Source organism: Erpetoichthys calabaricus, chromosome 14, assembly GCF_900747795.2.
Source record: "Erpetoichthys calabaricus chromosome 14, fErpCal1.3, whole genome shotgun sequence".
NCBI lineage: Eukaryota > Metazoa > Chordata > Cladistia > Polypteriformes > Polypteridae > Erpetoichthys > Erpetoichthys calabaricus.
The window spans coordinates 53,614,243-53,626,273 of record NC_041407.2 but is presented as its reverse complement, the minus strand read 5'-3'; the positions used below and the strand labels follow the sequence as shown (position 1 = coordinate 53,626,273).

The window sequence follows — 12,031 nt, the reverse complement described above, 5'->3', positions numbered from 1 at the left end:
GGTTGGCACCCTGCCCGGGATTGGTTCCTGCCTTGTGCCCTGTGTTGGCTGGGATTGGCTCCAGCAGACCCCCGTGACCCTGTGTTCGGATTCAGCGGGTTGGAAAATGGATGGATGGATGGTTAATGAGTTAAAACTGATATTCTGAACGCTAAGCAAAATTAGCTTTGAGTTATTCAAAGAAGTTCAATTGTGTGGCTTGGCAATAATTTTATTTATTTAATGCAGTTTTTTTTCCAATTCAAAGTTTCAAAAACTCTTAATGATCCACATGGAAGTAATGATCCACAGTTTAAATTGTGCTTTTGTGATTTTTATTTTCTTCTGTTTTTTTTCCTTCTTCCTATTTTCTTATAGTCAAGCATTGGAATGCCATTTTTTTTATATACACGTTTAAATACAATTATGTATTCTTCAACAAATGCACATGGATAACAATCAAATTTCATTTTCAAGCCATCCTTAGTGAATTCAAAATGAACTGTTCAAAGGAAGATGATTTAGGAGTAAAAACACACAAATATCTAGGAATCTTTGATAAATGAGACGCAAGAAATGCATGAGCTAAGCAAGATAACAGGCTCCCTCTGGTGCAGTTATAAGCAATACTGTAGCCGTACATTTCATTGCAGGTGGTAACACTTTGATGAATTTTGAAAGGCTGAAAGAACAATATTTGAGATTTCTGGCTTGCTGCAAATTCCCTCATGTGATTTATCTTTCACACGGATATGAAAAAGCCTGCTATTAAAACATTACAAACACTTTCGAGGTTCATAGACCTTTAGCATTACTTGTTTTTATTGCAAATGATCTAAATGCATCCAGCCATGTAGCTTCTGAATCTGCTTAGCACATTTCAGGGTTGTGGAGACTGGAGCCTTCCAGACAACATACAGCATAGGAACCAAACCTGAATGGGACACCAATCTAATGCAGAGCACATTCTCTCATGTCAGCCCACTTTAGGGTATTGACTAAACCTAACAGGCAAATAAATTAGAGTATCCAGAGAAAGCACCGTACAGGTACAAGTAGAGTATATTAGCAACACACGGACAGTGATCAGGACAAGATTTGAACCCATTCTGCAGGAGGTGTAAGGTCGTACCACTAACTTCTCTGATATCTACATGACATAAATGACTGCCTGAATTAAAATTCATATTCAGTTGGACTTTATCACATATATATTTTTAATTACTCAGTCTTTATTTAATACCGAGTCTCACACATAAAGCAGAATCACAAAGCAAGAAACGCTGAGAAAGAAAGGGAGTATTATGAAGCAAACTTGCGTTTCAGAGGATATAAAATTCATTTTGAAAAGTGAATTCAATAAAAGTGTAACCTGCATTTTTTTTTAAAATGTCAAATATATATTTATGTGTTACTATATTTTTGGCTTTTGTTTTACAACTAAATAACCTGTCCCATTATGGTACACTTTTGAATTAACATTAAGAATCTAATCTATTCATTAAATTTCAAATGAGTGCAATCTCTTGTAGGATTGTGGTGGACCAAAGCCTATAACAAGAGCACTCTCCATCAATCCACTCACAATAATTTTACCAGTTAACCTATCATGAAAATCTTTATGATGTGGGATTAAAAAGAGTATCCAGAGAAAAATGCGCATAAATATGGAGAATGTACAACTTCTCTGTGCAGATATTTCACAGACTCACATTCAAAGTCAGCCTGCATGATTAGCAGTGGTAAAACTGCAAAGGCATTTCATAAAAGTGATTAACAGTTTATTGAGAGGTAAGTCAAACATTTTGCAGAAAGAGGAATGCCACTTCATCATCACCTTGTCCAAATCCATCAAAATCAGTAACTAAACTCATTTCAAATGCCTGGATCTAGTAAGGACTTTCTCAGCAAGACATTTAAAAGATATCACAGTCACGAAAATGCTTAAACATTTATTTCAATATCTGAGTCTTTGTTCATATAAGAAGCATACATGACTGGCACAGTGGCAGACTGTTACTGCTGCTGTGTCATTGCTCCTTGGGCACTCTCTGTGTAGTCCTACATTGTGCCTGGGTACGTTTTTCCTCAGGGTATTTCAGTTTCTCAAAATACATGCATGTCTCCTTCATGTGTCTGCTGTTCCATCAAAAGTTCAGACATGAATGCACTGTTGCACCACATCTGGGTTGTCTTTTGATTCATCCATGGATAGGGATATGAGATCAGCCTGACTGACACTATCTATGAACAGTCTGTCAAAACACGAACAGTTTTCCTCTTTCACAGATCCAGTAACATTAGCCACTGATTTATCTCTAGTAAACTTAGGTAAATGCCTATTATGTGTTTTTTTATTAACAATTAACATTATCAATTGAATTAGTTAACAGGTGAATATTTTTCTGCTGTGATTGTGGCTTGATTTCAAAGCCACTATTTTCCTTTTCCTGTCTTCAGACAATGCACATTAAGATTCATTGAAAGTACAACTCTTCTGAACATAGGCACCTCACATTGCACTGTTCATTGCAGATCAGACAGGACATTAAGCATTTCACAATTCACAGCATTGTAGCAACATACTTTTTGGTCCGTTTTTCATTAAAATGATGATTGTCTATATTAACTTTACTCTTAAGACATTATGACAGAGACATTCTGATGTCTTACTTGCAAAGTGGATTTTGAGTACTGGGTAATCAGTAAAAGCTACTTGATTGGGAATAACCAACGTGAATTTTCATGAGACAAAATATGGTTTCAAATGATTTAGCTTGCTCATTTGGAATAATAAGAACACCGGAATTAATTTAGGGCAGCATATATTTGATGATTCCTTATTTTACACAGATATAGATTTGACAGGTTTGAACTGACTTTAACGTTTCTTTGATGTGAATGTGACCATGTGTCTGTTAAAGGGTGTAAGGCCTGGTCCAATGAGCATTTGTTCTGCAAGAATTTGACTCCACTGCGTGTCAGTTTTCCACCTTGTAAGAGTAATTTGGTGTATAATTAAACATTTGGAGGTTTGAAATTAGAAAGAACGCCTTATTAAAAAAAAAAGTTTACTGGTTCTGGTGGAAAATCCCTCTTCTTGAATTATCAGCTGACAGCTGAATAACAATTGACCTCTTTTGATCCCTGAGATTGGAATATTCTCCAGAGTAAACAGCAGTGCAAACACTAAACAGGTGTCATGAAGAGATATTTTACATTAGACTGGCCTATCTAATTAATCAATGCTTTTCACAATGAATATCAATAGATGGTGTAGCAGTAGAGCGTATTAGTGCTCCCTTGAACCCTCAGGTACGACTCCAAACACCAGGTAAAACTATAATTATTTATTTTATAATAATAATGTGCACCAAGCACTCTACACTCCTCACTATTCATACAAGTACACTACAATCAATAACCAATACAATAACTAATCACAATACCAATCCTCCACTCCCAGACGCGTTGCCACCCTTCCTCCCAGCTCAGCTCAGCGTCTGGGCTTTCCCAGAGTCCTTTTATACTCTCCGACCCAGAAGTGGCTCCAGCCCAGCAGTCCATGAGTCCTTATCACTTCCAGGTCAGATTAAAAGTCCTTTTCTTCAACCCGGACACACGTCGTCCCTTCTGGTCATATGATGATGACGTGTTTCCGGGTTATAGGGCATGCATAAGTCCTTGAGCCTCCCTGCAGCGTCCTCTGGTGGACCCCACGGTGTCCAGCAGGGTTGGGAATAAAAACTCCACTGTCCATAATTCCCTGCTGGTCTTTGGGGCACTCCCATGCCACAGGGAGGACTCCATCTAGCGGCCTGGGGTGCTGTCCGGGATAAACAGCCGGCCATCTCCCACAATGGTAAATCAAAATCTACTATTAGATCAAAGGGTGAAATTGTTTCGTTTTTATCTGAAAAAGTTAACATTTGCCACATGGGAAGGAGTACTTGTCCGCATGTACTTGTCAACTGTTTATGCAATTGATTTAATTACAAAGGTCCTGTAATTATTGATCATTTTCCTAAACCATTCTAAAACTCTATATTATGTTTTCCTTGACCAATCTAATGTAGACCTCCATATGTGTTTACATCACTGTTACTCTCCAGAGGAACTCTTTATAAACAGAGCAGAGTCCCATGTTTCTTCAGTGATGACAAGTCATTCAAAAATGCGTTTCTTTGTTTCTTTCATTCTTGTAATGGACAGCCGGGTCCCATGCCCGGCAGGAACGCCTCTGCTACATCTGTTCCGGGGGAGCAGCTATGGACAGTTCAATGCCTCCCCCGGGACGCTTGGTGGCAGCCTCCCTGGCGGACGATGACTCCCCAACCTAGCGCATGGCTCCATGGGAGATGGAGTCCTCCACAGCCTGGTTGGGGGCTCAGATGGCGGCTAGGGGGAGCTGCAGGGAGTCAGCAGCCCAGTTGGACGTATTTTCAGCCCCACCCGGAAGGGCAATTAGGACCAGGTGGTCAAGCACCTGGAATACTTCCGGTTGGGATATAAAAAGGGCCAGCCACCCAGAGTTGGGAGGAAGGAGACGAAGCTTGAGGAGGAGTGGTGGTAAAAGGAAGAAAAAGAGTGTTGTATAGTGTGGGATTGGTGCTTTATGGACTGTGTATTGCCTGTGGGTCACGGGGAAGATGTGCGCCCACGGGTGAAGAAAAATAAAAGTATTGGTGTGTTTATACGTGTCTCGGTGTCCATCTGTGTCGGGTCGGGCGCCTATATAGCGCCTTTGTTACATTCTATACACCTAATTTTTGTTGACTTTTCTCTGAACATTGGAATGTCCTTTTTCCTTTTTTATACAGTAAACCCACATATTTTTCTTTGCTTCTTTCTTTCCATCTTGGCCAAAAGCTTTATGTCCAACCAATACCCATCCCTAAAAGCAGAAGGACTCCAAACCTTAAAATCTTTTTTTTTCTTGGTGTCTATAACCACCAGAAATAAACATGCCCTTTGGTTGGTAGATTCCTATCAAAAGGAAAAGATGCTATATCTAAAATATCACCTGTTACATCATAGTTTTCCATGTAAGCATTAATATATATTTATGATGTACTCAATACATTTAATTTCAATGCCCTAAGCACCAATTCTTAAACATAGACAAGACGTCAAACAAACATAAAAAGCAATGGAAAAATGATACAATAGACTGAAAAAAGCTTAGAAAAGTACTGTATACAAACATCTACAGATTTTGTCATCATTTACAGTGCCATAAAAAGTATGGAAGTTTTCACATTTTTTGTTGTACAGCATTGAATGAACTAGAATTTAATTTGGCATTTTGTGACACTGTGTAGCACTGCCACATAAATAAAAATAATATGTTTCTCTGCTGTCGATCGGGCTTCGTGGGGACTGTACTTACAGATTGAGATTGACAGCGGTACCCCAGAGGTGGGACGTCCGGTTTCCTTTTTTTTCATTTTTGGGGAGCAATTTGCATAAAGCACGCTGTTTAAAGGGAGAGAAGACAGCCAAGAAGAAGATGGGGAAAATCGAACGAAGCAGATCAGCATCTGCCTGGGCCATGAGACGAAGTCCTGGAACTTCTAAAGTCCTGACGGTTAGGTAGAAGTCGGTAATTCTTTTTTGACTGGAAAATTGGGCGTTCCGCTATTTCCCACAGACGCGGGTGAGCTTCTCGAAGACCTTTGTGTTCTTTATCATGGCAGAGTCTGACTGTATAGCTTTTACTGGGAAGATTTTTCGCTGCTAGGAGTCAGCACCTATTACTACTCTTCGTTTCACCTGCTGCCCACAGGGGCTGGAACTGTGGACTTACTTATAAGTTCTGGAAGGGGAACTGGGGGGGGGGGGGGTATTCTTATTGTATATACAGTAATCCCTCCTCCATCGTGGGGGTTGCGTTCCAGAACCCCCCGCGAAAGGTGAAAATCCGCGAAGTAGAAACCATATGATTATATGGTTATTTTTTTATTGTCATACTTGGGTCACAGATTTGCACAGAAACACAGGAGGTTGTAGAGAGACAGGAACTTTATTCAAACACTGCAAACAAACATTTGTTTCTTTTTCAAAAGTTTAAACTGTGCTCCATGACAAGACAGAGATGACAGTTCCGTCTCACAATTAAAAGAATGCAAACATATCTTCCCCTTCAAAGGAGTGCGCATCAGGAGCACAGAATGTCAGAAAGTGAGAGAAAACCAAACAAATCAATAGGGCTGTTTGGCTTTTAAGTATGCGAAGCACCGCAGCACAAAGCTGTTAAAGGCGGCAGCTCCCACCCCCTCCGTCAGGAGCAGAGAAAGAGAGAGAGAGAGACAGAGAAAAACAAACAATCAAAAATCAATATGTGCCCTTCAAGCTTTTAAGCATATCGCTTCATGAAGCAGCTGCACAGAAGGGAGCAACATGAGGATAATCTTTCAGCATTTTTAGACGAGCGTCCGTATCGTCTAGGTGTGCGAACAGCCCCCCTGCTCAATCCCCCTACCTCAGGATCAGAGAATGTCAGCGCAAGAGAGAGAGAGAGAGAAAAGTAAGTTGGGTAGCTTCTCAGCCATCTGCCAATAGCGTCCCTTGTATGAAATCAACTGGGCAAACCAACTGAGGAAGCATGTACCAGAAATTAAAAGACCCATTGTCCGCAGAAATCCGCGAACCAGCAAAAAATCTGCGATATATATTTAAATATGCTTACATATAAAATCCGCGATAGAGTGAAGCGTGATATAGCGAGGGATTACTGTAGATATATTTTTTGTATCACCACATAAGGGATTGATATGTTTTTTTTTCTCCTGTCTTTTCTTTGATGTAATATATTCCTCATGTCCATATTTGTCTCAGAATATAAATGTTCAGGTTTGATTGAACATTTAAAATAGGGTGTGTACAGAGGGCTCTACGGGTTGTGATTTTGGCTTAACCTTTTTATCATCTGCCGCAAATTGGGACAGATTAGCGGTAACAATCATCTTGGTTCAGTGTGGTGGGCCGAATTGTTACAACTGATCAATAGAAACATGTCAGTTGATTAATATGACACACTAAATCATCACTGGTGCAGCCAATTGGTTTTAGAAGTCACATGATTAGTTCAATGCAGATCATCTGTCTTGGGTTTCAGTTGATTGCAGTATAAATGCACCTTATCTAGAAATGTGTGGTGAGTCAGTCTTGTGGTCTAACTTACATAATGAAGACAAAAGAATGCTGCGAGCAACTCTGTGAAAGGATGATTAAAATGTAGAGGGATGGAGACTGGAAAAATCGAGGATGCTGAATATCCCTAGGAGTCGAGTTAAATCAATCATTAAGAAATGGAAAGAGTATGGCACATGGAAAGAGTGTTGTCCATGCAAAATGAAGACTTGTGAGGAAGGCCACTAAAGAACGTATGATAGCTCACATGGAGTTGCAAACTATGGTACAGTATATAAGACTGTCTACAACATCTGTTGCCCGAGTGCTTCTGCAGTCACAGCTTTATGGAAGAGTGGTAAAGAAAAAGCCACTGTTATAAAAAAAAAAAAACCACACATACGACATATTGGCTTGAGTTTCCAGGAAGCCACACAGGAGACTGTGAAGTCAGCTGAAGGAAGATGCTATGGCCTAGTGAGGCCAAAATTGAGCTTTTTAGCCATCAGACTAAACACCATCTTTGTCAAAAGCCAAACACTACAAATTATTAAAAACACACCATCCCCATCGTGAGGCATGGTGGTGGCAGCATCATGCTGTGGGAATGCTTATCTGCAGCAGGCCCTTGCAAGCTTGTAAGAGTGGAGGATAAAATGAATGCAACAAAATACAGGGAAATCCTGGAGGAAAGCCTGATGCAGTGTGCAAGAAACCTGCATCATGGGAGAAGATTTGTTGCCCAGCAAGACAAAACCCTCAGAATTAAAGCCAAAGGTACAAGTGAATAGCTTAAAAACAATGTTAATGTCCAGGAGTGGCCGAGTCAGTTGGAGAAATTGTAGCTGAACTTGAAAAAATGCTGTTGACTCACAATCCCATGCAACCTGATAGAGCTTGACGAGGTTTTGCAAAAACGAATAGAGAAATGGCGGTGTCCAGGTGTGCAAAGCTGACAGAGACCTGTGCATACAGACTCAAGGCTGTCATGGCTACAAAAGCACATCTACTAAATACTGACTTGAAAGGGGTGAATACCAAACTCAGTCAATTATTTTGGGTTTGATATTTGCTGTTAATTTAGCCTCTTTGCAGAGATCTGTATTCACTTTGACATTAAAAAGTCTTTTACTGTTGATCATTTTCAAAAAACAGACAAAAAATCCACTGTGATTCAATGTTGTATAATAATAAAATATGAAAGCTTACAAGGGGGTGAATACTTTTTGTAGGCTTTGTAGGTGTCTTTTGACAAACTCGAGATAAGACTTCATATTCTTATTTGGTAATCAGCTTAAAAAGATTTTTCTCATTTGTGCATGCTCCTCACAAACTCGTGAGACGATTTTCCAGAAGGTGTTTATTTAAGAATATTTTAACCAAAACAATGCAATTGCTTGAGATGTTAGGAGCGTATGACATATGGATTATGGATTTTATAAATGTTTTGATATTATTTGTTGTTTGTTCAGCTTTGGTGCCCACAGAAGTCCATTGCTTTAGGACTTTGTTATCTCTGTTCTCCAAAAAAAAAAAACCATGAGATCCAAACTCTTTCTCAGCGATTACTAAAAAAAACAAGAGGTAAGCACTAGATAGAAAATGAAAACATGACCATTTTTGGGTGGCGTATTCGTATAATTAAACTTGTATTTTATTTAATGTCCGGAATTGGCACATGTTTAATGAGCTGGTTAGCAAGAAACTCAAGCTGTCCCTGGGATGGCCAGAAATGAATATCGCAACCCCTGTGCTGCAGTTTTTTTGATCTGCATGTGTGTAATCTGCTTCAGAGAAATCCCAGGTGCAGTCACTCTCCTGACTGAGAACACTTCTTCATAGCAAATAAAGAGCTTCTTAAGGAAGGGTCAAAAGCCAGACAGTAATTAAACTAAATAGAGCAAGGACTCCTGTGGGGATGACGAACATTCATACAGCTTTGGTAGTTTACATGAGACATTGTTGGCTGTGTTGAAATGTTCCAGGGTATGCTAAGGTCATACATCTGTATGTGAATATTGTGTTCTTTCTCTATTTCCTAAATGGGAAAAACTGACCTTGTTTTGATAGTTTGGTTTCTAGCAGAAGGCTCCTTGGAGAAAGATTAAGAGATTCTGGTATCTTGGGGGTACATTACATTCTTTCGCCTGGGCAGACATTGCTGGTTCCAACAAAGAAGGCTTATGAGAGGGCTGAGTGCTAAAAGGCAGTGCTGTATAGTGGAGGCCTTGTTTCCTTACCACTTTGTAGTCCTTCCACGTCCGATGGAAATCCTGTGTCCCATCTCTTCTACGCTGCAAGACAGTCCAGCCTCCTTTGTTTGTTTCCATGTCACAGAATACCTACAGGAAAGAAGAAATGGTTCAGTTGTGAAGACAACAGAAAAAGAAAAAAAACATTTGAAAAGGATTAAAAGAAATAGGCAACATTTGAATCTGGGATGAATGTTTAAGACAGGGTCTCAGTCAGAAAGTGGCAAGACAGTGTCGCCTAGTGGTTATGGGGATGAGTTTAGAATGGTCTGTGGATCAAATTCTAATGTTAATTTCCAAGCTTAACTGCCCCTCGGATTCTGAGGGTGCATGATTCTCTGTTTTTTTTTTTTTTTTTAACTATACTGTATGTACTGTTTTTGCAAATTTCAGTGAGAAGATAAGAGCTGATGTGTGTAGGATGTCTTTAACTGGAAGAAATGTGTTTTTATTGCAGGGAAAGGATTTATTACCTTCTTCAGAATTTGTTTATACACATTGTTTTACAGAGAAATGGTTGAGAGGTCACAGATAATATTCTGATTGTGAAATTGTTGTCTTCTACAGAAATCACATTCTTGGCATTCTCTTGTAATCCACTCATCTAATATCTGATATTAAACTCTTTCTCAACAAATGCTACTTACTAGAACTAGCATAAGCACATATACTCTAGCTACATTTAAATTTTTATTTTGGTGACTTGGCTGTAATATAAATTGTTATTATACATAGGGTTAGCACTGAAGGAAGTTTCTAAGCTTTTATGTGAAATTTTTGGCTCTGTGCTGTTGCCACCTGGCTGATGTTTTAGTGAGGACAGCGAGCGAGCAGATGAATGCTTTGGCACTTACTCTTAAAAACTGTCAACAGGCTTAACGAATACACTTCCCTGCTGACGGACTACAAACTCACAGGTGTCTGGGAAAGAAAAAGCATTTTCCCAACAACACACAAGCAGTGTAATTTCAGTTCTTCCTAATAAACAGGCCTGTTTTCTTAAAAGCCCATTCAGGAAGTATAATGACATAGATGTTCATTGTTGTTTTGGCATCTCGGGGTAAGAAGGTAAAAGGGTGTATTTGCATTGTAAAAGTAAAAATAATAAAATTGAAAAATCATTTTGTAGATCTTTCCATTAATCCTCCATAGCAGTTTTCATGTGAACAGAAAGGATGGGCTTTTGAAATCTATCTCTTTCATTAAGAATTACAATAGAGGGACCCGTGAATGTAAGTAAGACTCTCTTGGGTGTCCCAACAGACGTTTCATTATTATGTGCTGTCTTAAAACAAAATTGCTTTGATAAAACAGGAAGAATTTGTGTGTATATATATATATGGGTGGCACGGTGGCGCAGTGGGTAGCGCTGCTGCCTCGCAGTTGGGAGACCTGGGGACCTGGGTTCGATTCCCGGGTCCTCCCTGCGTGGAGTTTGCATGTTCTCCCCGTGTCTGCGTGGGTTTCCTCCGGGCACTCCGGTTTCTTCCCACAATCCAAAGACATGCAGGTTAGGTGGATTGGCGATTCTAAATTGGCCCTAGTGTGTGCTTGGTGTGTGGGTGTGTTTGTGTGTGTCCTGCGGTGGGTTGGCACCCTGCCCGGGATTGGTTCCTGCCTTGTGCCCTGTGTTGGCTGGGATTGGCTCCAGCAGACCCCCATAACCCTGTGTTCGGATTCAGCGGTTTGGAAAATGGATGGATGGATATATATATATATATATATATATATATATATATATATATATATATATATATATATATATTATATATATAATATGTAAAGTTCCTGTTCAAAGCATACCAGAAAAATGTTCACCAATCCAAACAAGCACAAGTATGCCACTAATATAATTAATCAAATTTGTTTTCAGTTTTGCTAAAATATTTATGGAGATCTAAACACTGAAGAAAATGCCTAAAGGTAACTCACTTTTTCTTTGAATACTCTTGGCCTAGAGGGACAGTGAACAGTCTTTCAAAATTGAAATTACCCTTCTGTATATAATTGCTTTAATGTTTCCTGCTTTTTAAAATACACATACAGTAGCCCTGCAATTTTCCCTTACTGTTCCAAAGTCCTGGGTTCAGGTACCAGTCTGAGCGGTGGCTTTGTGGAGTTTGCACATTATCACCGAATGTGTGTGTATTTTTCTCTCAATATTCTGGTTTTCCTTCCACACTTAAACAATTTGTGTATTAAAATGTGACTGTGTGAGTGGATTTGTGCCGCAGAGTTGGTTCCTGCCTTGGTGTTGTTACTACTGGAATAGGCTCCCGCCTCCCACAATAATGAATTTGAGTTAATAGGCATGAGAATGATTTGTAATGTTATGTAAACTGGCTCAGCATGAATGAGTACGGGTGAGCATGCAAATATTTCCTACAATGGAATGGTATCCACAGCTTGTTACTGCCTTACTCACATTTCTGCTGAGAGTTGCCTCATTTTGAACTGGATAAGCAGGTACGAAACAGAAGGATGGATATTTAATAAAATATGACATAATAAAATACAATATACACATACAGTGTTAGGCGGCACGGTGGCGCAGTGGGTAGCGCTGCTGCCTCGCAGTTGGGAGATCTGGGGACCTGGGTTCGATTCCCGGGTCCTCCCTGCGTGGAGTTTGCATGTTCTCCCCGTGTCTGTGTGGGTTTCCTCCGGGC

General features: G+C 39.8%; 1 protein-coding gene across 1 annotated transcript in view; it reads right to left on the bottom strand.

Annotated features, from left to right (window-relative positions):
• angpt2b (angiopoietin 2b) overlaps positions 1–12,031 on the bottom strand; it is a 99,739-nt gene that overhangs the window by 11,611 nt on the left and 76,097 nt on the right. The window contains exon 6 of the mRNA XM_028818910.2: positions 9,351–9,452. Within this exon, the coding sequence (XP_028674743.2) occupies positions 9,351–9,452 (102 nt within the window). The remainder of the gene's footprint in view (positions 1–9,350; positions 9,453–12,031) is intronic.